Source organism: Haliotis cracherodii, unplaced genomic scaffold, assembly GCF_022045235.1.
Source record: "Haliotis cracherodii isolate W230 unplaced genomic scaffold, xgHalCrac1.p SCAF_6, whole genome shotgun sequence".
NCBI classification, from domain to species: domain Eukaryota; kingdom Metazoa; phylum Mollusca; class Gastropoda; order Lepetellida; family Haliotidae; genus Haliotis; species Haliotis cracherodii.
Window position 1 is genome coordinate 55,470,477 of NW_027266319.1, and position 26,931 is coordinate 55,497,407.

General features: G+C 41.9%; 1 protein-coding gene across 2 annotated transcripts; it reads left to right on the forward strand.

Moving 5' to 3' along the window:
• The first annotated feature begins 1,810 nt into the window (after nucleotides 1-1,810).
• On the forward strand, nucleotides 1,811-9,788 carry LOC139445327 (arrestin domain-containing protein 2-like). 2 transcript variants are annotated; one of them, XM_071226450.1, is made up of 2 exons: nucleotides 1,811-2,253; nucleotides 7,412-9,788. In XM_071226450.1, exon 2 carries the CDS (start codon nucleotides 7,412-7,414, stop codon nucleotides 8,465-8,467), a length of 1,056 nt encoding a protein of 351 aa, XP_071082551.1. In that variant the 5' UTR covers nucleotides 1,811-2,253; the 3' UTR covers nucleotides 8,468-9,788. The 2 variants fall into 2 exon arrangements, with proteins under 2 accessions (XP_071082551.1, XP_071082552.1); XM_071226451.1 differs by lacking the exon at nucleotides 1,811-2,253 and adding an exon at nucleotides 5,760-5,846.
• Nucleotides 9,789-26,931: the final 17,143 nt, after the last annotated feature.

A 26,931-nucleotide genomic window follows, 5' to 3' on the forward strand; every position in this document is an offset into this window, starting at 1 on the left:
TCTCCAAAAGTACATGCCCATAGATCTCAACTTTAAGGGGATATTTACAACTAAAATGACACAGAATGTTACTACAGCTATCTGATATGCCCAGGCTAACATCATTTACCAGGATTGCATCCGGATACCTGCCGGATTCCTTCAGCAATGTTCAATTTTCATGGCTAGTTTCCAATATATATTTAGGTGTTTCACACTTAATTGAACAAAATGCACCCCCAAATTGTGACACGTTTTTGGAAACTCAGAATGAGGTATCCGGTGCCGGATCCTTGGTATCCGGTGCCGGATCCTTGGACACCCAGATTGAGGTATCCGGTGAGGTATCCGCTGCCGGATACCCGGATTCCAGGTGGCATACTTTCAGGTGAGGTGTCCATGCCGGATACCACGGATCTGGTATCCGGCTTGGTATCTGCCACCGGATACCCGGACGCGTTTTGGGTAAGTGTCCGGTGGTATCCGGCAGGTATCCGGATACCGGAAACTGCATTTTTTTTGCTGTGATAACATGAAACATTTCGTTTCGCTGATTCACAATCAGTTTAAGGAATGCTTTAAGTGGCTGTAAATATAGAACATCTCCAAAGGTAGAACGCGTTAACATTCATACATTTGTAGGAACGACATTTACGCATCAATGACTCGCGTAAAGGCGACACGTTGGTTCATCATTCAGCCTTGCTTGATCTAAACCGAAACGTCGCCAGTGAATAACGAAGTTGTTATCCTTAAATTGTGTCTACCACGTCATCCGCCAACATCTAAGTAATGCCTACCAAACAGTTTAAGAAGCTGGTGGGGTTTTCAGATAATATTTAGCAGCTGAATGAAGATGTATATGTAGTTACAGTTATGAGTCAGTGATTATGGTTTTACGCCTCTTTTAGCAATATTCCAGCAATATCACGGCGGGGGACACCAGAAATGGGCTTCACACATTGTACCCATGTCGGGAATCGAACCCGGGTCCTCGGCGTGACGAGCGAACGCTTTAACCACTAGGCTACCCGACCGCCCCTTCAGTTATAAAAATTAAGATAGTAAAATATGTAAAAACTATTTATTACAACTGTTATCATCACATTGTATTTAGACCGATGGTTCAGCGGCACGTGCATGCAGGAATTGTACGTGTGCCAAAGTATTTAACGTGTTCAATTTTACAGACGAATTGTATACTGCACAAAAACGTTAGGGGTAATTTTTTGGGATATTTGGTTGTATATGAAGACAGAGCAAACAATTTCATAAAAACATATCCCCCATAATATTCAATCACTGGATTTTTTGGTCCAGACTCGATTATTTACAGACCGCCGTCACATAGCTGGAATATTGCTGAGTGCGGCGTTAAACAAACAAACAAACAAACAAACAAAATATGCATGATTCCTAACGTTTTTATTCAGTATATTTACAGTGCAGAAACCATCAACTGCATACAAAAAGTCTCACAACGAACGGGTACATAAATTGATGTGAACATGCATTTCTTTAAACTCCGCACAGCGGAATCTCGTCCTCAACGAAATCACAACTGCTCATTGAGATCACTGGGCGTGGCGACAGTGTCATGCCACAAGGTGGACCTTTGATAAGAAATATCAGATCAATTGTTATTAACCTCTTAAATCACCCTTCCTTGCACCCCACCCTCCGTGAACGTCATGGCTGCATTCGGGATGGTCCGGAGATATTCAGCGTGTATAACCCCGCCTTTATCAAAGTCTACTTTTGATATTCAGCTTGTCAGTGTTGAATAATAATACAGTTTAAGTTACACTGAAAAAAGACTTTATTAGCATCTCAAGGAATGCCAGACAACATACAAACTCAAAGGACATCGGCAATCTGTGAACACAACGTGAATATGGATTTACCCTTAAATCCACCCGTATAGGCTCATTATTAGACTTCCACGCCTGTGAACAGCCCGAGGTTTTTTCCCCTACACTGCTCAGCCATTTGTTTGCACTGATCGCTGGCAACAACGAGACGGTTTCCCGGTATTGGCTGACTGATAATAACGGGTGCCCTCGCCCACTTCTACCCGTTTGTTGACGGGTATCTATATACACCCAAACTAGGCCAAACCGTTATTTAAGGCACATCTATTCGCCTGCCGTTGAGGTGTGGTGAAGAAATGAATGAACACTTCGGAACAAGTTCGTGAGAGGAGTGGTCACTCGGATTTCAGAAACAAGGGAAAAGTTTGTTAAGAGATCATTTAAACCCTTTGTGTTGTAAAAGGTAAGACTGTCATTGAAAAGGTAATAGTAAGTTTTAATGTATCTCTTATGTTCATTAAGTAAGATATTGATATATGTTCCATATTCTTAATATACATATAAACTTTCAGTTTTTATTTAATATTCGACAATGTAAACAATTGACACATGTATATTTCTGATTCAGGTTAATCAGTGGTATATATCATATTAATATATACATTACACATGTATATCTTAATCATTCTCGGCTCCCATTTCAGTACTATAACAATCAACGATGTTAATCATTCTAAAAAAACATGTCAGTGTTTGATCAAGTAATTTGATCAAGTAATTTGATCATTTTCATTCTAATCAGTTATGAAATTGTCTGTATGTCCTGTATGCCACTCAAAAGAAGTTAAAGAACAACCGATTCTTTCATATCACTGTTGTTAATTTGCCATGACAGATAAATTATAATGGAAGAACGAAGAAGAAAAATATTTATTAACGTAAAAACAGTAAAGTGGTGAATATGACATAAATTAAAGATACATCCACCGGTCAGCATTGACCTACGAGACACGAATATACGTGTTATATCAATAGTCAAAATATAAAAAATAAAATGTACATGAATCCATTAAAACGGGATTAAATGGGCAGTGACATGATAAGAAAGTGTGTGACAACGACGCTTATACATTTTTGTTAGTAATACGGTTAAATTATTACACAGTGAATCATTATTCATTACATAATTAAACTTGTCTGAGTCATATATGAATATAGTTAACTGAAAGCATCGAGTGTCCTTTGACAGCTTTTCTTCAGTCTATGGTTCAAATAGCCTCACGCTTAACGCTTTGGAGCGATCACGCTCATAACCCTTTCACAGCCGTCACTGATCACGTTGTTCTCGCTGACGACGTTGTCACAATGAAGTTAAACACCGCCCTGTAACTTGTTATGAAAGTGTGTATAATGTAGCAACGCATACCCCTCTTTGAGCGGAATATCACCCGGCATCGTCAAGTCAGTCGTGTTGAACGTGACATGGTCTTGGTTGACGATTTCAAACGCGACTGTTGAAATGACGCGATCTGAAATGTAGTTCTCCTTTCAAAGACAGATAATGTATTCTGTGAATTAACTGCCATGGATTGTCAGACAAGGTGTGTGCATAATAACACGGTTTCATTACAACGAATTTAATAGCGTACTTTAATTCATATCATATTATATTTTATTTTCTGGAAGTATGGCACCGACTAACTAGTATTCATGATGGTATTTACCTTAAAGATTAATGAGTCACTACGGTTGAATAATATGTAGAAAAACGACGGCCACAGCTATGAATAGGCAATCACAATGAGTAAAGGAACAGATCAAACCACTTGGTGAATAGTATTCATATTTCCCGTGAGAATTGCTACTGTCAAAGGAATTTACATTTTGTATTCATGTCTTGTGATCACCGATACATGAAGCTACACAGTGAGTGTGACATTGTCCTCAAATACGTTGATACTCTGCTCAGTGTGACATCTTGTGTAATATTGGTTGTGAAGTTTCGAATTTTCCAAATTGGTAGAAATTCCAGAAATATCCAGTAGATAATATAGACTGGTTGACCGTCTGTGTGACCTTCGACCTCCGTGTGACCTTCGACCTTCGTGTGACCTTCGACCCAACACCAGTGCACTCTGAATCATCCTCGATTGTCCAGTGTATTATATCTCCATTTTATTCGGATAAATACCCTGAACCCATTCGCTGCCATGCTTCGTTTTGAGCTCGATTTCAACAGCACGACAATAAAATTATCCGTCAAATCCCTGAACAGTGACTGAAAGTCTGTGCTAACTTAGTAGACAGGAGCGATAGTGGCAGTGACGTCACTTCCGAAACGAAGCTTTGAGAGCGAATGGGTTCAGTATTTATCATAATAGAATGTAGACAAGTGTGCCATACCGACCCTGAAACAAATGTATCTAATCGGTCCATGCAAGCGTATACTATTTGGCAAGTCTAGATTACTGCAGTATCAGACTGAAAATAAATAGAGTCTCTGGGCTCCTTTTTATTATATTTCATCACAATAATTTAACAACTGTTTTTTCTTTAAAATATGTTCATTTCAGAGACTAGATGTTAGTCTATATGTAGACATAATACACTTGATATTCCAGGATAATTTAAAGTGTATCATATATTTATAATTAAGGATAAACATAAATATCCAACGAAAAAGCGACTGGAGTTACCATATAAATAAAAAAAATTTAAAGATTCACATCTAATTTGCCTAAAGTATATTACGCAAGAGGCGGCATCCTTAACACAGTTTTTTTTGTCTCGGTATAAATACTTTGAGAAAATTAGCATCAGTATGTAAAACAATTCATGTCAGTCGAATTTTATATTTACAAACATATTCCGCATCAAATAATCATTTTACGCACATATTTCTGTTCACGTTTTGCCATGGTAAACAAAGGTTAATCTCCCAAACATAATGACTTCTCCACCGATCCTAGAAAATATTAAATTAAAAATAATCCCCCGTTATCCCACGCGTGTTGTAAGATCAGACGAGAAAGAGGATTGGTTGGTCAGACGCTGTGATTTGACTGATCCCGTGTAATCCTGCCCCCGGGGGTCAACTGTTGCTCATTATATCATTCACTGGTTTGCCTGGCCCAGACTCGATCAAAAAAGCTGCTGTAATATAACTGCAATATTTCTATCAGCGGTCTTAAACAACATTCACCAACTTACCCTGGGTGAGTGCGAGAGTGAGTATGGTTTTCCGCCGCTTTGAGCAAAATGCCAGCAATATCACGGCGGGGACACCAGAAATAGCCTTGACACATTGTACCCATGTTGGAAATCGAACCCGGGGTTTCGGCGTGACGAGCGAACGCTTTAATCACTAGGCTACCTGAAGAAATGGTTAAACGGGAATGAGTGAGTTGGGTTTAGCGCCGCTTTGAATACAGTTCAAGTTATATCACGGCGTGCCAGTTTTTTTGAAATGTTAAAACATTACGGTGACGTCATATTACGTCATAAGATTCGATATTACGACCTGTTGAATTGTAATAATTCAGCATCTGTTCAGTTAATATGCATTATATTCGCCCAACCAATGCAATAAAGACCCATTTAGTCTTCTTCAACCAGTTTCTATACACCGAACATTCAGTAACGAACGCGTCATGTAGGGATAGTGTCGAGTCATGTACACTTGAAGAGCATTCAAATCTGTTGTAAACTTAGTGTTAGTGCATGTCGCATTCACTTTAGCGACAGTATTGCGACATTATCGACGCATGAATGAAGTTGGTATGCGTGTGATATGTTGATGGTGAAGCAACAAGGGGTGCCGCGACACACCCATGTCGTCGTTATGTCAATACATCTTCAACGCCCCGACAACAACATACGGGCCACGCCCAGATATCCGTGACAGTATTGAGCGGGTCTTGTAATCGTTTAAAACATCTTTTCTTATTTCAGTTTTGAAAGGTACGGGAGGTGTCTTGATAACTCAGCAGTGTAAGTAAACGTGACTGGCCCAAGATTAATTTTGAGCCCCCGTTGATTTGTGTGTTATTTCATAAGGTAATAAAAGGGATTATTATTAACATGTAATTGCATGTATTCATATTGCTATGTACACTCGGATATGTCATGTTTGACAGGGCGGAACACGTACATTGAGTCACGATTTCAGCTGCTATTGTTGCGTGTCACGTTGCCTCCAAGTTGTTTTTCACGACCCTTCCGATTGCATTTTATCACCACCAGTTAACGATCAACCGAGCGGATGTGTACTGCCAGACGAGTCGAGACTACGCGTTATGATGATGATGATGATTCTGTGATGATGATGATGATAATGATGATGATTCTGTGATGATGATGATGATGATTATATGGGATGATGATGATAATGATGATGATGATTCTGTGATGATGATGATGATTCTGTGATGATGATGATGATGATGATGATGATAATGATGATTCTGTGATGATGATGATGATGATGATGATGATATGGGACCGACCCTTTAATAGTCTTAGGGGGCGGGGTGGGGTGGGGTGGGGTGGGGTAGGGGTCTAAGATTTTGAATGGGGTAACAAATAGTTCCAGCTACAGTTGCAAAACCAGATACATGTTTTTGATTTAAACTATGAGCCTATTTTTTTTCAAACAGCACCTTGCAACAATGCAGACAATTTCTTATATTGTTCAACAGTTTGAAGCATAATTATTATTTTTAAGCATTTTCTGGGACAATTAAAATTCCAGACTCCTCTGTCTTACCTGGAAACGATACTTCCCAAGCAGCATATCCTGTGTTAGGTTTATATGCACATTAACATCTCATCCTACCGGGTACCCATTCTCTGCTGGGTGAAGAGAGGCCGATTTTGAACAGTCATCAACTAAACAACCGATTAGATTAAAATTAAATTAACGAAAACTGATAGGCAAGTGTCTTTTGAATACCGAGCCTTATCCGAACATAACTTTGTGACGGAATGCAATGAATGTTGATCGGCTGGTTACAATGTGACATTTCATTGTGCGGTACCACAACACAAGGGCGGTGTTTTTCATGCTATCAACCATTGGGTTGTTTGGTCCAGCACCCATTTATACAAAACTATCTAAGCGAAAATACTATTTAACTCCTGTAAAATAACAACAGAGTTAACGTTAAAGCAGCTTTGTGCACGTGGGCCCAGAATCGAAGCCTGTCGGCGACGTAAAATAACATTACTCCACGTAACATGTAGTTAGTAGATGGGTTCGAATCCCAGATTCGCACTGATTATGTTTCCAGGTTTGTTAGAACCGTACCCGACCTCGCCGGTTTCACCAAAGAGGTAAACGTCTGAGACATGCACCCCCACCCAAACTCACCCCCTTACTATAATGGTAAGGGGGTGAGTTTGATTTTTGTGCATGTCTTAGACGTTTACCACTTTGGTGAAACCGCATCGTATTCCTATTGCGTGGATCGATTCTCATGATGTCAATCACTGGGTTGTCTGGTCCAGACTCGATTATTTACAGGCCGCCGGAATATAGCTGGAATATTGCTGCGTGCGGCTTTGAACAAAAAGACCCCCCAAAATAATATAATGGTTGATGATCTGTTTTTGTTTTTTCTCAGATGTCGTCGGTATTAAGCCGCAACGTCGCCACGACGGCTGTGGACGACATGATCATCAACTTCGACTACGACAATAACGACAGGAAGCAGTACTTCCTCCCGGGGGAGCTGATGAAGGGGACAGTCGTGCTGCATCTGCGTTCAGGAATCCGCGTCAACCGCATCGTCATGAACATCAAAGGCATGGCCAACGTCTCGTGGGAGATCCCAGAAAGGAAGAAAACCTACACGTCTAATGAGGTCTACATAGACATATCAAAATCTCTTTTAGACGGCGTCTTCAAAAGTCTGAACCTTGGAAGAGGAACTCACGAGTTTACGTTTAACCATCAGCTACCCGAATCTCTTCCATCGTCGTTTCGCGGGGTGTACGGCAGCGTGACGTATGTTATGAAGGTGGAGTTGGAGGCGACGAACCCCGTCCACAACACCGTCACAAGTCAGCCGTTCTTCGTCTTCCGTCGGCCACCTTTATCGCGACAAAGCTACCTTCCTAAAGAGCTAAAGAACAGCAAGAGGTTCCTCAGCTGCTGCAACTACGGCAAGGTGAAGGTCTCTTCAGCGTTAACCAGGTGGGGAGGCGTGCCAGGTGAGAATCTTTCGGTTAACGCTCAGGTAACAAACTGGAGCGACAGGGACATCCTGCGCATCTTCGCCTCCATCGTCATGACCAGCGTGTACCACGTCAAGGACAAGAAGATTACCTTCCGGGAAATTATAAGTCAACGTGAAGACGAATACGGCTTCAATAACCGTCATGGCCGTCGATGGCGTGCGGTGAAACTACCAATACCGCCCTACATCGCCGACACCGACCTCGTCGGCTGCAACATCATGGACGTCACCTACAGCTTTCAGTTCATGGTTGAGCTTGACGACTACAACCTTGATGTCGAGGGCCCTGTCATCATCGGGGGGCATCCCCATGGGTACGGTCCGGCGTCCGACGCCATAAGTCTTGCACGGCCGGCGTCCGAGATCCGAGACTTCCCCAACTACGGTCGCATGGGTCGCAGCATCGATGATTTTAGCGAGGATATCTTCTTCGACAGGTGATGACTGAAACATGTTTCGAGGATTTCAGAAATTGATTTATGTATCTAAAGGAGCGAAAGTGTTTGAGGATACCTTCCGGATGCGTGTGGAGAATAGCCGACGTGAGAGCTTTACTGAAATAGATATTATATTTATATCGATGCCAATCACTTTCGCAACATTTGACATTTGGTTGAGGCTGGATAATTTGTGCAATTAGTGGACACTCGTGAGACTCAAGGGCTGCACGCAGGATAACATATATGTCCTATACTCCAAGCTTCACATATTCAGTGCAATAGAGAATATATTTAGCCTAGTATCATCCTCGATACACAGCAATGCTCCGTGCGTCTCGCCTAACGAATGCGCCTGAGTTCGAAGGATGGGGTCGGACCCTTCCGATGTGAAGCAAGGATCACAGATTTGTGTGACATAACGTGATTAGCGCCAGTTTAAACCTGTTCAGGAAACAGCCGGTGTTGAAACATTGTGTCATCCTCGGTTATGCAGGGTATTATATCTACATTTTGTTACGATACGTACCATGGATCCATTCGCCACCACTGTTACCATCAACATGGCACAGTGTGTCTCTCGTACATATGTGATGTTTTGACGGCTGTTTGTAGCGTCATGTAAGTTAATCAGGCTGAAATGTAACTATTGTAGCGAATGAGTACACGGCGTATGTCATAATAGAATGAAGCTCTGTGTGATCAGCTGGCGGTGTTGATAGCAGGGCAGTCATCGTTCTATTATTAGACTAACATCTAGTCTCTGAAACATATTTTACAGAAAAAAAACCAAAACAGTTGTTTAATTACAGTTATAAAATATAATAAAAGGGAGCCCAGATACTTCCTTCATTTTCAGCTACTGCAGTAATCTAGACTCGCCAAACATTATAGACTTGCATGGGCTGTATTGTATATACTAGTATTTGTTTCAGAGTCTGCTTGACAGACTTATCTTGTGTACTTGTAATATATACTATATAGGGTGTATTTTACAACTCCTAGCATAACGTTGATATGTTCTTTATCCAGTTCTAGTATTGGCAGAGAATTGTCTCAGATTGGGCGTATAAACCCTTCAATGAACAATTTCAAGATACTATCAACGTTTGCAGTTTGGGCAAACAATGGATATCGGGTGTTGTAGCGATAGATGGACACTGCTATTATTTATAATGTACCATTTATCCACGACTTTGTATTTGTATGTCTGTGTAGCTCGTCTATAAATCAGTAATAGCGAACCTATTTATTTTGTTTGTGGAGGGCTTGGAGCTGAGGGGAGACAGGGACGGTTGTGGGGTAGGGGAGAAAACTGGGTGTGTTGGAATGGAAATATGGGATTGGAGGGGTGGGGGTGGGGGTCTTATATGTGTTTTAGCCTTTTTTTGTTTTACTTCACACATCTGTAAGTAATATCATTAAACATCCAAAATATGATTTGACTATTTCAGAATATATTATGCTGACACCTTCATCACGTGGAAGGAGTTAGCATGTACTCCGGAACGTTGTGTTCCTCATAATAAAGAAGTTGACATCCATAAATTCTCTCTCTTAAATGTTCCTGTGTTCAAGGGGCGGTCGTGTAGCCTAGTGGTTAAAGCGTTCGCTCGTCACGCCGAAGACCCGGGTTCGATTCCTGACATGGGTACAATGTGTGAAGCCCATTTCTGGTGTCCCCGCCGTGGTATTGGTGTCATTTTGCTCAAAGTGGTGGAAAACCATTTTCACTCACTCACTCACTCACTCACTCCTGTGTTCAGATGGGCCGAAGATGAAACAAACACATCTTTCTCAAGTTTCAAATTTAAATTATGCCTTGCAATTTGTGTTTTCTTTATGTATGTTGTGTATGTGTTGCAAAGTGAGTAATGTACTTTAAAACGGCATCACACTAATCTGATCTGTCTCGACATGTGCTTTCCTGTGTACAGGGGGGCACGGGGGGGGGGGGGGGGGGGGGGGGGGGGTGATTGTGGGTTCGAATCCCGGTTCGCCCCGATTATGTTTCTAGGTTTGTCAGCACCATACCCGTGCTCGTGGGTTTCACCGAAGTGAGTTGTATACTCGCGCGTAGGCGAACTATTTTAATTTGAGATAAATAAATTCTCGAAACATTTGTTGGCTAAAAGTGACGATTTTTCTGGGTATAGGGAAACTAAACAACCGCACTAATCACTACAGTCGGATATTTTTCCCAACTGAAATATCGCAAATTGATTTTAGCTAAACACTATTGGGATGTGAGATATACTCCGATTGAATAATTATACCCCGATTTACAGTTATCCTTGACTTGTTATGCTCATGATGTCAATCACTGGATTGTCTTGTCCAGACTCGATTATTTTACAGACCGCCGTCATATAGCTGGAATATTGCTGAGTGCGGCGTTGAACAACAAACAAACAAACAAATGCTATATGCCCGGGTAAAAATCAAACCCCTCTCTATATACATATAGACACTTGTCTATATGTTTAGAGAGGGGTGTGGTTAGTTGTTTGTTTTGTTGTTGTATAACGCCGCACTCAGCAATATTCCAGCTATATGACGGCGGTCGGTAAATACACTGTAATACATTGTATTTCTTCATACAGTTCAACTACACCATATTTAAACATTGATTGTTTTTAAGGTATGATTAAATAATTAGTAAACAAAAATAATAATATTTATTTATAACCCATATCTACACCCGCACACTGGCCCGCGCCGCTTTGAACGCCAGGTATAACTGGTAAGCCAGGATAAGTCGAATTGTGACCCGTGACTGAGTATGAGGTCTGCCCGCTGGCGCGTACCATTATGAAGAAAGAGGTAGCGGGAGGTCCGCGACAAGTTGTACGATGGATATGTGCGTGTCTCGGCTAACAACGGGTTCTAATGGTTCTCAATAGCAAAAGTTCAATAGCACTCAATAGTACGTGCTGATGTGAGGTACCCGATGGCTGTGAAAATGGCGACATCAAATGGGCATAGATAAGATGAAATTGAGAAGTGTCGTGAGAATATTCAGGGAATTCATATGCTGTAAGCATGGAATACTGTTTTAACCCCAGAGAGCTATACTGAACAGTGTCCTGTCATTCATAAAATGAAGTTTGAAGTGTGTGAGTTTGGTTTTACGCCGCTTTTAGCAATATTCCAGCAATATCACGGCGGGAGACACCAATAATGGGCCTCACACATTGTACCCATGTCGGGAATCGAACCCGGGGCCTCGGCGTGACGAGCCCCTGTAAAGTTTGAGACCTTAACGTAGTGATAGGTGACTCAATGACATACTCCTTCATTAATCCCATGTGATTGTTTATGGGGTTTCAGCATACTGTAAACGTAATGTATTTAACTGGATTTATATTGAGATAACTGGATAATCATAGTACTTGTCTTCACATTCTGATGAGGAAAAGACTGCAGGTCCAAGTTGTTTCAGCATGGTATCTACACGGTATACGGGACCGGATTTGTTTGATTTGCAAGAAACAGCAGTTCGGCTTTGAGCATCTTGTCAAACGCAGTATCATGCCTTCCGTTAGGTTCCCATCTCGGTATTTTTTTATTGCACGTAATTATAAGTTTTTGTTTGTTTGTTGTTTAACTCCGCACTCAGGAATATTCCAGCTATATGATGGCGGTCTGTAAATAATCGAGTCTGGACCAGACAATCCAATGATTGATATCATGAGCATCGATCCACGGAATTGGGATTGATGACATGCATCAAGCAAGTCAGCGAGCCTGACCATCCCATCCCGTTCTTCGCCTCTACGAAAAGCATAGTCGCCTCTTACGACAAGTCGTAAGTCGTGCACGTAAGTACTTTGCTTTGCAGAAATAGTTTTGAGTTCTATTAACAACTTGCGATGTGACTGCGTATTACGTCATCTTAATCCCATCTTTAGTGATTGCCGTACCTCAAAATTCAAATAAGTTTTGATCATATCAGAGACACTGACTGGAGTTAGTAGTTGTTTTCGCACTACATACGAATGTACGTATTGGCGAACAGCGTACTGGTCGACGTTAAGTTGGGATTTGATCACTGGACGATTTCGTGACTTACTTGGGCTGAAGAAACTACTCTCGCCTTTCGTCAGGACCTATACCTTCTGCTCTGACGCGCTTTAGTTTTATTTGTTTGTTGTTTAACGCCGGATAATCGAGTATGGACCAGACAATCCAGTGATTGATATCACGAGCATCGATCCACGCACTTGGGTGTAACCAGGAGTTGCACACCCGGTTATAATTATCTATAAATACGTAAATTAAATGCAAGTATATTGATGTACATGAATTATATATTACTATGAAATTGTTAACTTCACTATTAGATGAAATGACTCACGTTTTATACCTATATGTACGAGGGGCGCAGGTGGCGGCCAATTATATTTAATTAATTGGTTTTCCATAAAGGATGACAGGGTACACAGTACAGGGATCTCAGAGTCATGTAAAGAGTTAAGGTTGTCACGAGTCAACCAAGATGATTAAGAGGTATTAGTGGGTAGCATTAAACTATACAAATTGTACAAGGGAGGGAACCAGTTCTACTCTTGTAATTGGAAGCTAGATCATATATTAAAGACTTAATAGATATGGTAAACCTGAAGGTACGAGGTCAGAACCTCGGATAAGTCACAAAGAAGCTGGGTACTACTCAATCTTCATAACAGACTCACATGTTGGTCAAACCTCGTGACGTCATAGTAATTTATCATTAGAAAAGTGTAAGGATAAAATGGGGTGGAAAATCATGATTCAGGGAGAACGGTTTGCGGGACGCAAGTAGCTAGGTCAGAGGTCACTGCGCTCCTAAGTAATTCAGATTGCTGCCAGTACGTTTGTGCGTTATCTGTTTTACATTCTCCAAACCTGTCTTAAATAAAACCTATCGCATCTTGAAAACAAGTCGTTGTGTTCCTGCTGTGGTGCCTCCTGATTGCGAAGATCAAGAAAAAGGATCCAGGTTACATGGGATTGATGACATGTATCATCCACGTCAGCGAGCCTGACCACCCTATCGTATCATGTTAGTCGCCTCTTACGACAAGCAAAGTCGCCTTTTACGGCAAGCATGGGTTGCTGAAGAGAGTGGTGCGATTTTTTTCTATACGAATATATTATGCTGAACACCCTATCATCGAGTTCCTGTGGGTTCAACTTATCCTGGATAACGAGTAGTAGAATTGCAATACCAAAATGTCTATTTTATATAAAGTTGTTTCTTTTCAGTCCACCTTCGTCAACAATGTAATGAATCAGCTTCGTTCTATTCATATACCGAATACCATACACTTGACTGATCCCACTCTATAGACAGAAGCTGGCGCATCCTAATGGATATCACAAGAGAAAACTGTCGTCACATCAATGGTATCCCTGTTTTATTGACAATATGTCTCGATACAGTATCTAACATTGTCAATACTTGTAACACAAAGATTATAAACGCAACAGGCTCACTTGATTATCCAAAGAAAGGCGTCTTGCTGACGGCTGGAACACCCCCACACGGTATAATGGTGCAAGTTAGGTTGGATTTTCTCTCTGTCGCCACCATTGTAAGCTTCATTGACGAACATAGACAGCGCCAGAAGCAAGGCGATATACGACGCAATATCTCGACCAGACAGCACTGGGGGCACGTGCATTAATAGTTACATCGCTATGCCGAGAAAGCATTCATTTGTTTTCAGAAATAGCCGCACAGCTCCAAAATGTATTAATCTATTTACTTCGACGTACTCTGTAAATAAAGTATTCGATTACCGTATTCTCTTTTGTCTAATGTGTATATTTAAGTTTGTTTTGAAAGATTACAAGACATGATTATTTGAATCTTTTTTGCCGTTATGCTTTTCTTTTCTGTTGGCAGAGTTTATGATTATTGTGTATAATAGTCTCGTAAAATTGCCGAAAATAGCTAATTTTCTCCGTTTTTCTACCAGCGATTTGGTGGTGTCCCGTCCCATGATGTCGACAAACCAATTTGGCGAGCTCCCAGACAGACAATAGTTTATCAATGTCTCACTTTTGTACATACAGGGGCTGTCGGGTAGCCTAGTGGTTAAAGCGTTCGCTCGTCACGCCGAAGACCCAGGTTCGATTCCCGACATGGATACAATGTGTGAAGCCCATTTCTGGTGTCCCCCGCCGTGATAATGCTGGAATATTGCTAAAAGCGGCGTAAAACCATACTCACTCACTCTGTACATACATAAATCAACTTTGTAGAAGTAAACATTGATAGAATGCACAGAACCATTCAAAAGAATTATGAGAGACAACTTATCATAAAATTCGTACAAATGTGGTTTAAGGATGATATAGTAAAACGTTATCCATATAAAGATGCTTTCTACGATTAAGAATTAAAAAGCGACCCGTGCAGATCCGGGGTAGAATAGGTCTTCAGCAACCCATGCTTGCCGTAAAAGGCGACTAACGGGATCGGGTGGTCAGGTTCGCTGACTTGCTTGATGCATGTCATCGATCCCAGTATCGTGGATCGATGCTCATGATATCAATCACTAGATTGTCTAGTCCAGACTCGATTATTTACAGACCGCTGTCATATAGCTGGCATATTGCTGAGTGCGGCGTTAAACAATAAACCAACCAACCAAAAGAATTAAAAAGCAGACTTTGGCAAGTATACAAAACACACTGGCATCGCTGAATATAAAACACAAAGTTTGTCGATATCAGGTTTATCTGCAAGGTTCTGAGACTTAACAATACATTCATTGTAAAGAGTTGCCCTGATATCGTGATATAATACGCAGTGAAACAAAACATAGACCCCGTCTTCTACGCTGTCATAACAGTGAAAACATTTTCTATTTTGAACAATTATACCTTCATACCGACCCACAAGTAATCTAGTTCCCGCAGTGTCGACAGTTTGATCACTCAGGTGTTATACTCGTCTTGGTTGAACAGTCACTATGCTAATGTCGAAGTTTAGCTATGAGTAGATATTTTCATACAGTTGACGGTTGAGATATTCACCATTGGCAACATCTTAAGACTTTTTGTTTGATGCTGATGCAGTGTTTAGTGATGTGAAGTTTTCGTCTTCACCCAAACTCTTTGATCAGCTGTGTCCTGTTCATGTTGCGTCTGGATGTCACATGTTCCCATGTGTGTACCGTTCGTCACCCAATAGGCCTCAGCACACATAGATCAGTACACTACAGTATGTACAAAAGGCAGCCCACCGTGTTCTCCCACGATGTCAGCACAATTTTCCGAGTTCCCACGACGTCGACAAACCCAATAGTATGGTAGTTTCCGCAGTGTCGAAACAATATTTCATGCTTGTCAAAAATGGAACAAAAATATTTGGCCTTAGATTTAAAAGACCGTATTCCTAAAAAATGCATTGTCGTTCCCACAAAATTCGGTTGGGTCTTCTTTACAATGTCATTAAATTTGTTGAAATATTTCTGTCTCAAACAAGTTTGTAAAATGCCACGTTCACATGGTGTTACAGTCGACGATATGTGGACCAGTCCGGGATTTCGAAATTCAGGGGGCGTTAGGGTAGCAAAGTGGTCAAAGTGCCCGCTCACCATGCTTGAAAAACAAGGTTCGAGTCCCAACATGGTTACAATATTTGAACCCATTTCTGTCTGTCTGTCTGTCGTGATGGTGAACAAACATTGCCAGCTACATGTATAGTCACTCATTCGCTCGAAACAGTGTTAGGTGTCGATTCCCAAATTGAAAGAATCTGTACATAGAAGAGCCAACAACCAACCAACAAGTAATATACAATCAACAAATGTATTACAGAATTAACCAGGTCTACAAATCAACACAGACCACTGCACAGCAAGCACAATGGCAGCCCACAATAGCGTGGTAGTACTATATTCAATGGTAACAAATAACATGATTGCAGTTTTCAGTATCAAATACAAAAATACAGTGGTGATAGCAAAAGTCAGTGATGATAATGTATCGTCACTCGACGGCGACAGTGGTCAATGTTCAGAGATGGGCAAGGCAGGGAATCAGGGATGATGAGCCATCCTCACATGACATCTTGTACCGAAGCGTTGAAAAGTGAGTGAGTGAGTTGGGTTTAACGCCGCTTTTAACAGTATTCCAGTTATATCACGGCGTGTAATCTTAATGTGGGAGGAGTGATGCAGGTCTCAGACGTTTACCACTTCGGTGAAACCCACGAGCACGGGTATGGTGCGGACAGACCTAGAAACATAGTTAGGGCGAACCGGGATTCGAACCTACAATTGTAGGTTTCTGGATTGTCCAAGGGACACTGCGGCGCCATAGACGACTGGGCCACCCGTGTCCCACAAATTGAACACAGAAAGGGACACGAAATCATGACAATCGCACATCATAGCCACCAGATAACTATTTACATACTAAGCTCTAAAGGAACCTAATCTGCCTTGCAGACCTTCGTGTTCACCAGCATAGTCTACAGGACACTTATCCTGCCTCAGATTCTCAGATGGAACACGGACATAGTTTACAGGGCACGGGTATGGCGCTGACAAACCGGGAAACATAATCAGGACGAACCGGGATTCGAACCCACAATCGTAGGTTTCAGGCGTGCCCAAGAGACGCAACTCTGCCCAGCAAATCGCGGCGCCTTAGACGACTGGGCCACCAGTGCACCCCAGCGTTGAAAAGCGTGAGAGACGAATTGTGTCAGAGAGGAGACGCATGCTCTTGTCCCCAGGGTATACCGTCTGCCTAGCTTCCAGAACGTTCTAGACCTTGCTCTCCGACTTAATAGAATGCTGGACGAGTCTCGCAATTACCACATCATTCTAGCATCTAAATATAGTAGCTTCCTGAGGACTGCTTACCTTATATAGTACAACATTCCTGACGACTAATCATTGCCCAAATACAATGCAATGGGCGTCTACCGAATTTCAACAGAAGCAATGTAATACCGTTACAGTCGTTGTTAAACAATAAAACACACTGTCAAATAACAACAGGTCAACAAAAACATCAATTGAAAAATTGATTGGTGGATAAGCGTTGTGAAAAGGGATTTTATTTTAATCCGTTTTTAAATAAAAGAATACTGCTTCTGAAATTTCCGGACATCAAATAACCATAGTAAATCCGAATACGCATAATGTTGATTTCCTTATTAGGGCTGGACTCGTTATCCTTCAGCTGACTGAGATGCAGTACAAACAACCTATCTGCACTGATACCCGACCACACCCCGATGTAAGGGCAACAGAAGGTCAAGGAGAACATGTTTACATGTGTCGGGTATATTCTCTCACGCGAAACCCACCCATTCACCAGATGTGTAATGGCCCAAATAACACTTATAGTTAATAGACGGTTAACGTTTGATAACAACGACGTCTGGTTTCACGAACGCCAGCTTATGTAAGTAGCAGGTGCGTGCGGTTGCCTCCCCTCTCTGAACCACCCACCCGCACAACGTGGTCACGCTATGGTGCACCTCGTGATCTCTTTATCCACCGAACTTAAAAAAGATTTAAGAGCCGTTTTGCGGCACAGGTGGCCCAGTGGTCGAAGGCGCCGCAATTTGATGTAACGGTTACCTCTAACGGCAAGCATGGCTTGCTGAAGTCCGATGTCTCACCCGGAATCCCAACGGGTGGCCCTAAATTAAACATATGTGTGCGTGAATATTCCCTTCAATACGTGATTGATTGGTTGGTTTGTTGTTTAACGCCGCACTCAGCAATATTCCAGCTATATGACGGCGGTCTGTAAATAATCCAGTCTGGACCAGACAATCCAGTGATTAATATCATGAGCATCGATCAACGAAATTGGGATCGATGACATTAATCAACTAAGTCAGCGAGCCTGACCACCCGATCCCGTTAGTCGCCTTTTACGTCAAGCATAGTCGCCTTTTACGGCAAGCATGGGTTGCTGAAGACCTATTCTATCCCGGAATCTTCACGGGTCTTCACTACGTGAATATACACCCGTAAGCATTAGAACATTTACCTTGCGTGTAAGTGCCCAATAATGCTACGTGTAACAGACAGGTTATCAGTTTTTAGCATCCTCATCTTTTCGGACTACAAGGGGGCACGGGTGGCCCAGTCGTCTAAGGCGCCGCGATTTGCTGTGCAGAGCTGCGTCCCTTGGTCTCGCTAGAAACCTATTATGGTGGTTTCGAATCCCGGTTCGCCCCGATTATGTTTCGCTTTTCGCAATATTCTAGCAATATCAGAGCAATATTCCGTCTGCATCACATAAAAGTTCCAAGTTCTTGTCCGCGGCAGGATAGGATTTCCAGAAGGTCGCTCTGTGGGATCGGACCAAGTTGGATACTCTCATATCCAGGGAGAGGTACTTTATTTGGTGAAAACAGGTGGTCTTTTCCATGTGACCGTTCTGGTGGACAGCGGACGTGAAGCTTGACCAGTGTCGCCGCGATATTGTATGAAGACCATATCGTGCCCACCCAACCATTTTGTCATGATGATTATAATACTATAATCACCACTGACCGACAACAGGGCAATCACGCTATCAAATGGTTAAGTTAACTATAGATTAACTCTACTAGCAATATAATATAAAAGAATCAGGTTTCTTTAACATCAAGGTACATCCACCGTCTAGGTACTGTATATAGGAATCACGGGTATAACGCGAATATTCCGAGGCGCTGTTACTATAGTGTTAGTCATGGGAAAATGATGGCCGTCAAGTATGCCTCACAGTCATATACAGGTTCACTGTAAGGTCATCTGGGTATTATATATCTCAATAAGTGGTGTTTTGATTATTGAAAGAATGAATTCTTCTTAAGCTTATTTTGACTCGGCAAGTTTTATTATTGTTGCTTCTGAAGGCTACGTGTTTGAGGTCACTTCCTTGAATGTGTTTACAGGAGATGCGGTGAAATGTGGTTTCATGTCGCGTGCAAGATTATTACACTTATATGACGTGTGTTTGCCCAATTGTACTTGTTTGTTTGTTTGTCTGTTTGTTTGTTTGTTTGTTTAACGCCGCACTCAGCAATATTCCAGCTATGTGACAACGGTCTGTAAATAATCGAGTCTGGACTAGACAACCCAGCCTGTATTTACAGGAGACACAGTCAAATGTATATTGCATACCTGTGTTATAAACACTAGAAAATAACTAAATTAATATATTAACGAATAAGAAGCAAGGACACTGAAAATATTGTAAAATGGGAAACAGTTCGGATTTGTATGGTATCCTTAAAGGGACACTGTTGCTGTTGTTACTGTTGTTGCTGTCGTCGTGACGTCGCGAAAATGTGACAAACTGAAATTTTGATAAATTGTGACGTTATCGTCACATAGTGGCGCTTTGAATAATAGTTTTTGTTTTTACCAAAAGGCAACAATGCGACATTTTGTTAGGTCAACATATGTCGCGTTGTTGCATTGTCTTAAATGTATAGACCTGTTTTTAAACGCGAAAATGTCCCTTCTTACATAGATTTGAATGGTATCATAATTGTCAGGTGCATACATAAAATCTCATGCTGTCTTTGCATAGATTCATATTAGAAATCATTATTTTGTGAAAGGAAGCACGGGTTCGCCTATTTGTATGAATCGTCGCAATTCGATGTACAGAGTTGCATCCCTGGGACACGCATTACATCTTTGATTACGGGTTCGAATCCCGGTTTGGCACCATTATGTTTCTCGGTTTGTCAGCACCATACCCGTGCTCGTGGGTTTTATCAAAGTGGTAAACGTCTGAGACATGCATCACTTCGGGATTTCATCCCACATTAAGAAGACATAATGTGATGTCAAAAGATGCGTTAAACCCCTACTCATCCCAGTGAAAACACTTAAAAGCATCTGTGTAAATGTACAATTATCAAAGTTATTTTCAAAGAATTATCATTTGATGGTTCACAAATATTACGAGATTTTACAACCGCTTTTGATACTCGTTGTGACAATAACCAAATTCCCACAAGCTCATTCACTCACTCACTCCACAACTGGTAAACAAAGGCTCGAAATACGTCCGTGTCTGACACTGTTGGAGTCCTTTCAAAGACGAAACAGTGTTGTTGCTGCTTTAAGTGTTTCAGAGATCGCCTTCTAACTAAGCAATTCCGGCTGACCTGTCCCTCTTTGGGACTCATGTGTGTGAGTAGGGTACACATATCTATTGTTTTGGGTTAGGTATTTTGGTGTTCATAGAATTTCTGTTTTTGTATTGATATGATTTCTGTTTTTGGATAGATATGATCTCTATTTTCGTATATAGATATAATGTCATTTTTATCTTGTGCTGCTCTGTTTATATACGTTCGAGCAGCTGTCCATCTCTCAGAAATAGAGTTAGTTTGGCCTTCGCTATTGCATCTCTTGGCTTTAGGAGATCTATGACAGATAGCGGATCTAACTGCAGTTTTAACCGGTCCCGGACTGGGGTATGGTCTTGACATCCCAGTAACAAGTGAGCAATGGATTCAGGTTGATTGCAAGATGGACAAACCTCGTCATAGTGCTTTTTTAGACCGAGTCTGAGGCGTGAGATGGCAATTTTGTTTTAATTGAGTATGAGTATGGCTTTTGTTGAATCTTGGAGTGAATTTTGTATAGCCATCTGTCGATCTTACTTGCGTCCCACTGGGCTTGCCATCTTCGGGCTGTGGAGGCTTTGACTTTGCTTTGTATCTCTAGTTTACTGAAGGGAATAGGCTGTATCTCCGCTTTGCCTAGAGCTAGCTTCGCCACTGAGTCTGCTACAGTGTCATGTCAGCTGGTACTTATACCACGTGGTCTCATTTGGCCACGCCCAATGAGAGCTCGGATTATTAAAAGGTGGGTGCGTGGTTTATAAACTATTAGTTCCGCTCCTTGGAAACACGAAAACAGGGATCATGGACTGACGTGTGTTGTTGTTGTTGTTGTTTTGCCGTATTAGGATACATCAACGGTAGTTTTGTTCTGCTGAGTTCAACCCACTATTCACGTCTTTGTCGGCTGAGACTTCTAATTCAATCTAAACAAATTTGATTCGTGGACAACATATGGTAATGTTTACAAAGTATAACAAATTCTTTATTGACCGTAAAGGCGAGAATAACATGAATAGGTTGAATAATGACAAAAGAAGGATGATGTTGTAACATCATGATGCAATGAGAACACACGATGAGGACGCCATTAAGACAGGAATCCTATTAAACACGATACCTATAAATAGGTGGGGTGAGTATTACTGAGGTATTGTAGAGGTGCGTTGATAGTTGAGTCTGGACTAGACAAACCATTGGGTTATACACTGAACAACAACCCAACTCCTCTGGGTACGTCATTTGTGAAGTGTTAACAGTTGGCGAAACAATTTGGACCAGAGCAATAATATGACAACAAGAAATTGCGACAACCCCCCCAATACGACAATGTGATAGTGCGATAACGCCACAATACGACAAAGTGATAGTGCGACAACGCCACAATACGATCGCGACAAGGTGACAGTGCGACAACGCCACAATACCACAATGTGATAGTGCGATAACGCCACAATAAGACAATGTGACAGTGCGATAACGCCACAATACCACAAGGTGACAGCGCGATAACGCCATAATACGACAAGGTCACAGTGCAACAACGCCACAATACGACAAGGTGACAGTGTGACAACGCCACAATACGACAAAGTGATAGTGCGATAACGCCACAATACGACAAGGTGATAGTGCGACAACGCCCCAATAAGATAAGGTGATAGTGCGACAACGCCACAATACGACAAGGTGATAGTGCGACAACGCCACAATACCACAAGGTGACGGCGCGACAACGCCACAATAAGACAAGGTGACAGTGTGACAGCGCCACAATACAAGGTGACGGTGCGACAACGCCACAATACAAGGTGACGGTGCGACAACGCCACAATAACACAAGGTGATAGTGCGATAACGCCACAATAAGACAAGGTGATAGTGCGACAACGCCACAATAAGACAAGGTGATAGTGCGACAACCCCACAATAAGACAAGGTGATAGTGCGATAACCCCACAATACGACAAGGTGATAGTGCGACAACGCCACAATACAAGGTGACGGTGCGACAACGCCACAATAGAAGGTGATAGTGCGATAACGCCACAATAACACAAGGTGATAGTGCGACAACCCCACAATACGACAAGGTGATAGTGCGACAACGCCACAATACGACAATGTGATAGTGCGGCAACGCCACAATGCGACAACGCCACAACAAGACAAGGTGACAGTGCGACAACGCCACAACAAGACAAGGTGACAGTGCGACAACGCCACAATACGACAAAGGGATAGTGCGACAAAGCCACAATACATCAAGGTGACAGTTCGACATCGCCACAATAAGACAAGGGGATAGTGCGACAACGCCACAATAAGACAAGGTGATAGTGCGACAACGCCACAATACCACAAGGTGACAGTTCGACATCGCCACAATAAGACAAGGGGATAGTGCGACAACGCCACAATAAGACAAGGGGATAGTGCGACAACGCCACAATACGACAAGGTGATAGTGCGACATCGCCACAATACAAGGTGACAGTGTGACAACGCCATAATACGGCAAGGTGACAGTGCGACAACGCCACAATAAGACAAGGTGATAAGATTAAAAAATATACAATGTAAACAATTTACTCGATCAGAGAAGCTTAGTTGAAGTCTGAAGAGACAATTTTAATGTTGGTAGATTAACTTAGAATCTTAAACGTAATAAGTAGGTGTTATTCGGAAAGTTATATATTACTTAGAGAACCGTAAATATCCGGTTTAGAATAGGTCTTCAGTAACCTATGCTTGTCGTAAGAGGCGATCGGGTGGTCAGGCTCGCTGAGATGGTTGATGCATGTCATCGCATCCCAATTGCGTAGATCAATGCTCATGATGTCAATCACTGTCTCGTCCAGACTCAATCTCATTAAAATCAGATCTTAGTTCGCGCTACCGCTAAACCAAGATCTGAGGACATCCCATTAGGGGTCACGTCAGACCGACCTTGCGCGAACTTTCACCGACCAATGGAATGACCAATCAGAAGGCAGCTTTCCATTTTTTAACGTCACCAATTTCAAATTGGCGACTACGCTTCGAAACATATTTTGACAAATTCTCCATTACAAATTTGAAACCTGAACAAAAGAACATTCTGGAATGGCTAATAGATGGTCTAGATTGTATGGTTTCAGTCGTTAAACCCGAAACTATCGTTCGGAGTTAAAGTTTTCGAGGTTGCATGATTAGAAATCACATTCCGACTGTCACTTTCACAATCTGGTTAGCGATGCTCTGATTGGTCGGATGAAAGTTTGTTCTGACGTGACCCCTAATGGGATCTTTGTTCAGCGGTAGCGAGAACTGAGGTCTGATTTTAATGAGATTGGTCCAGACTCGAATATATACAGTCGATTTATAGCTCGATTAATGCTTAGTGCATACCAGTGTCATTTAATAAATTAGTAGAGTACAACAGGTGCTTGGTATAATATTACCATTATTATACCCCCCAATGTATATCTCCTATATATCATCCAGGTTGATGGGTACACGGATAGTCAACATGGGTCGTCAGTAACTTTGATCCTGCAATAGCTCTGATCGAGTGGATCATATTGAAGGACGAGTCGAAGAGACAACAGCACTCAACATACACTTTCGGGCTAGTTTATCTAATCGAACACGCCCTCAAAGGAGTGAAATTGCTGTGCAGTCTTAACAACGTGTCCAATGAATGAGCTATTTCTGGATCGGGTAATATGATATAGTGAGAAAAAACCCAAAGCAATGTGCAATTGTCCGCAACAAGTTGGGGCATTGTCTACAACACAAAGGTTATGTTTGATTGCGAGGTAGATAAAATTGTGGAGTGATAGCTGTTTACGGTATCCATTGAATGCGCGCACAATTCTAATCTTTTCATCAGAGCCTGGGACACGCGCAAGTGTTGACCTTTCTTAATGGTGAATATTTGTTTGTTTGTTGTTTAACGCAGCACTCAGCACTATTCCAGCTATATGACGGCGGTCTGTAATTAAACGTGTCTGGACCAGACCATCCAGTGATTGATATTATGAGCATCGATCTACGCAATTCGGATACGATGACATGCATCAACCGAGTCAGCGAGCCTGACCACCCGACCCCGTTCTCAGAACCATTATCGCCTCTTATGACAAGCATGGATCTTCGCAAGTATTAATGGTGAATATAGGGTAGGGGGTTGACCTGGGTGGGGTGGGGTGAACCAGGGGAGATAACTAGGGATGAGTGACCAAACACATGACAGCTTAAATTTTGGCCGTTCAAAAAATACATGCACGCTATTTTGGGTCCAGTCGGGAAAGATAGTTCAACTGTCAATCATATTTCAATTGTATGTTATTCCTAACAACATACTTTGACATTTTAGCGTTATGGGTTAGGGTCTTGGCAAACGAAAGTATACACCAATGTTTGATTGGGTCTAATAATAAAACAGGAGATATAAGACCTGAAGTTTGCAGTGTTTCGACGACTGTTTTTAGCCAAGTAACATTTTGATAACGTTTCAAATATTTTTCTCAACTGCAATTTTCCTGTGTATACTTTCCTTTGCCCGGCAGTGTATTTTAGGTTGAGTCGGGGAATGGTTGAACTATCAATCATATTCGTATGGTACTGTATTCCTAACAACAGGATCTGTGAAGATTCGGGGTAGAATAGGTCTTCAGCAACCCATGCTTGCCGTATAAGGCGATTATGCTTGTCAGGCGACTAACGGGATCGGGTGGTCAGGCTCGATGACTTGGTTGAAGCATGTCATCAATCCCAATTGCGTGGATCGATGCTCGTGATGTCAATCACCGGATTATCTGGTCCAGACTCGATTATTTACAGACCGCCGTCATATAACTGGAATATTGCTGTGTGCGGCGTTAAACAACAAACAAACAAACCAAATCCTAACAACAGACTTTGACAATTTAGCCCTTTGGGTTAGGGTCAGAAAATAACTTCTTGGAAGAAAAAAATAATATTTTTGGGTGTGGTAATGTTTTTTAAACTGATAAAAAATATTTTCTCCTTCCTCGTGACGTTGCTGTTACCCGGGAATGCACGGCGTCCTTGACAACAGCAGGGCATGGTTACCATGTCGTCAGTGTGTTCGTGGCGGTATGACAGTTGTTTTACAGGGGTCTGTCTGTTGGATGTCGCTTCACAATAGGGTGTGATTACTTGGGGATTATTTATGATACGACTACGGTCATCCAATAACACAGAACACTTCCACACGCGGTGTAAACTTGTATAAAATTATTAACTTGACGCCCCGCTGACAGACTCAATGCTTTACCGTCATGACTAACAAAACAGGTAACAAAGCCCAGGTCCCTTGTATAATTAACAAGTTGAGTTATGATGCCAATTATAATATCTCATGACTGAGTTGGGAGAGATAATTTATTTGTAAATTTATTTCTATAGCTGGTTACAGATCTACAGAAATACATTGATTATAATGCACCGCGAAACCTCGGAATCCGGTGGTAAAAATTGAATTTGAGATGAATCATTTATTAAATATGTTAGGGTCGGGGGCAAGTTTGGGGGAGTGCTGCCGCAGAGTTTGTCTGCATTTCAGGTGCCATGCATGTCACTTATGTCCTGTTTGTCAGAATAGCACCGACCGCCTCCGTGATCTAGTGGTGGAGCGTCGACCCGGAGAGCGGAAGGTCCGGGGTTCGATCCCCAGCCATACCAAGAGACGTTAAAAGATGGTACTTGATGTTACCCTGTCTGGCGCTCGGAATTAAGAGGCTAAAACAAGGACTGGGCGGCTCGGAGTCAGTTTACTGTCTGAGTGGGGTATTCATGTTAAACTGTGGCATGGTATCTCAGCGGGCTAGCACTATCAATCGGCATCAGTCCGGACTAGTGCAAACAACCACACACACCTCGTGCACCTCTCGTGGCAATTTTTGCGACCGGGTTCCGTTTTAGCGCAAACGGGCATACCTAAAACAAATGTCTACTCGTTGCGCAATGGTTCACATATATTACCCGATATATTATATATATTTCAGATGCAATTAAAAGCACATCGTACCATGCGGAATTATAAAGTATGATTGAAAACACATAACATTCATCGATAGGGGCACGAGTCTTCTTGCAGGTTACGGAAAGGAGCGAGTGGTGACGAATGCTTCTTGCAGGTTACGGAAAGGGGCGAGTGGTGACGAATGGCGGCCATAGTGTCAAACTGGCGACTTCCATTCCAGACCATATGCTTTATAAAGTATTTTGAATGAGTCACACAAGAAGTTTTGCGTTAAGCTTTAGAGATTAGACAACATATTCCGCTGATAATGTAACGTAAGGATATGAATATATATATTTTTTTTATTACAACGCGTTTGTATCCTTATCTATCGGGTAGTTGTCCG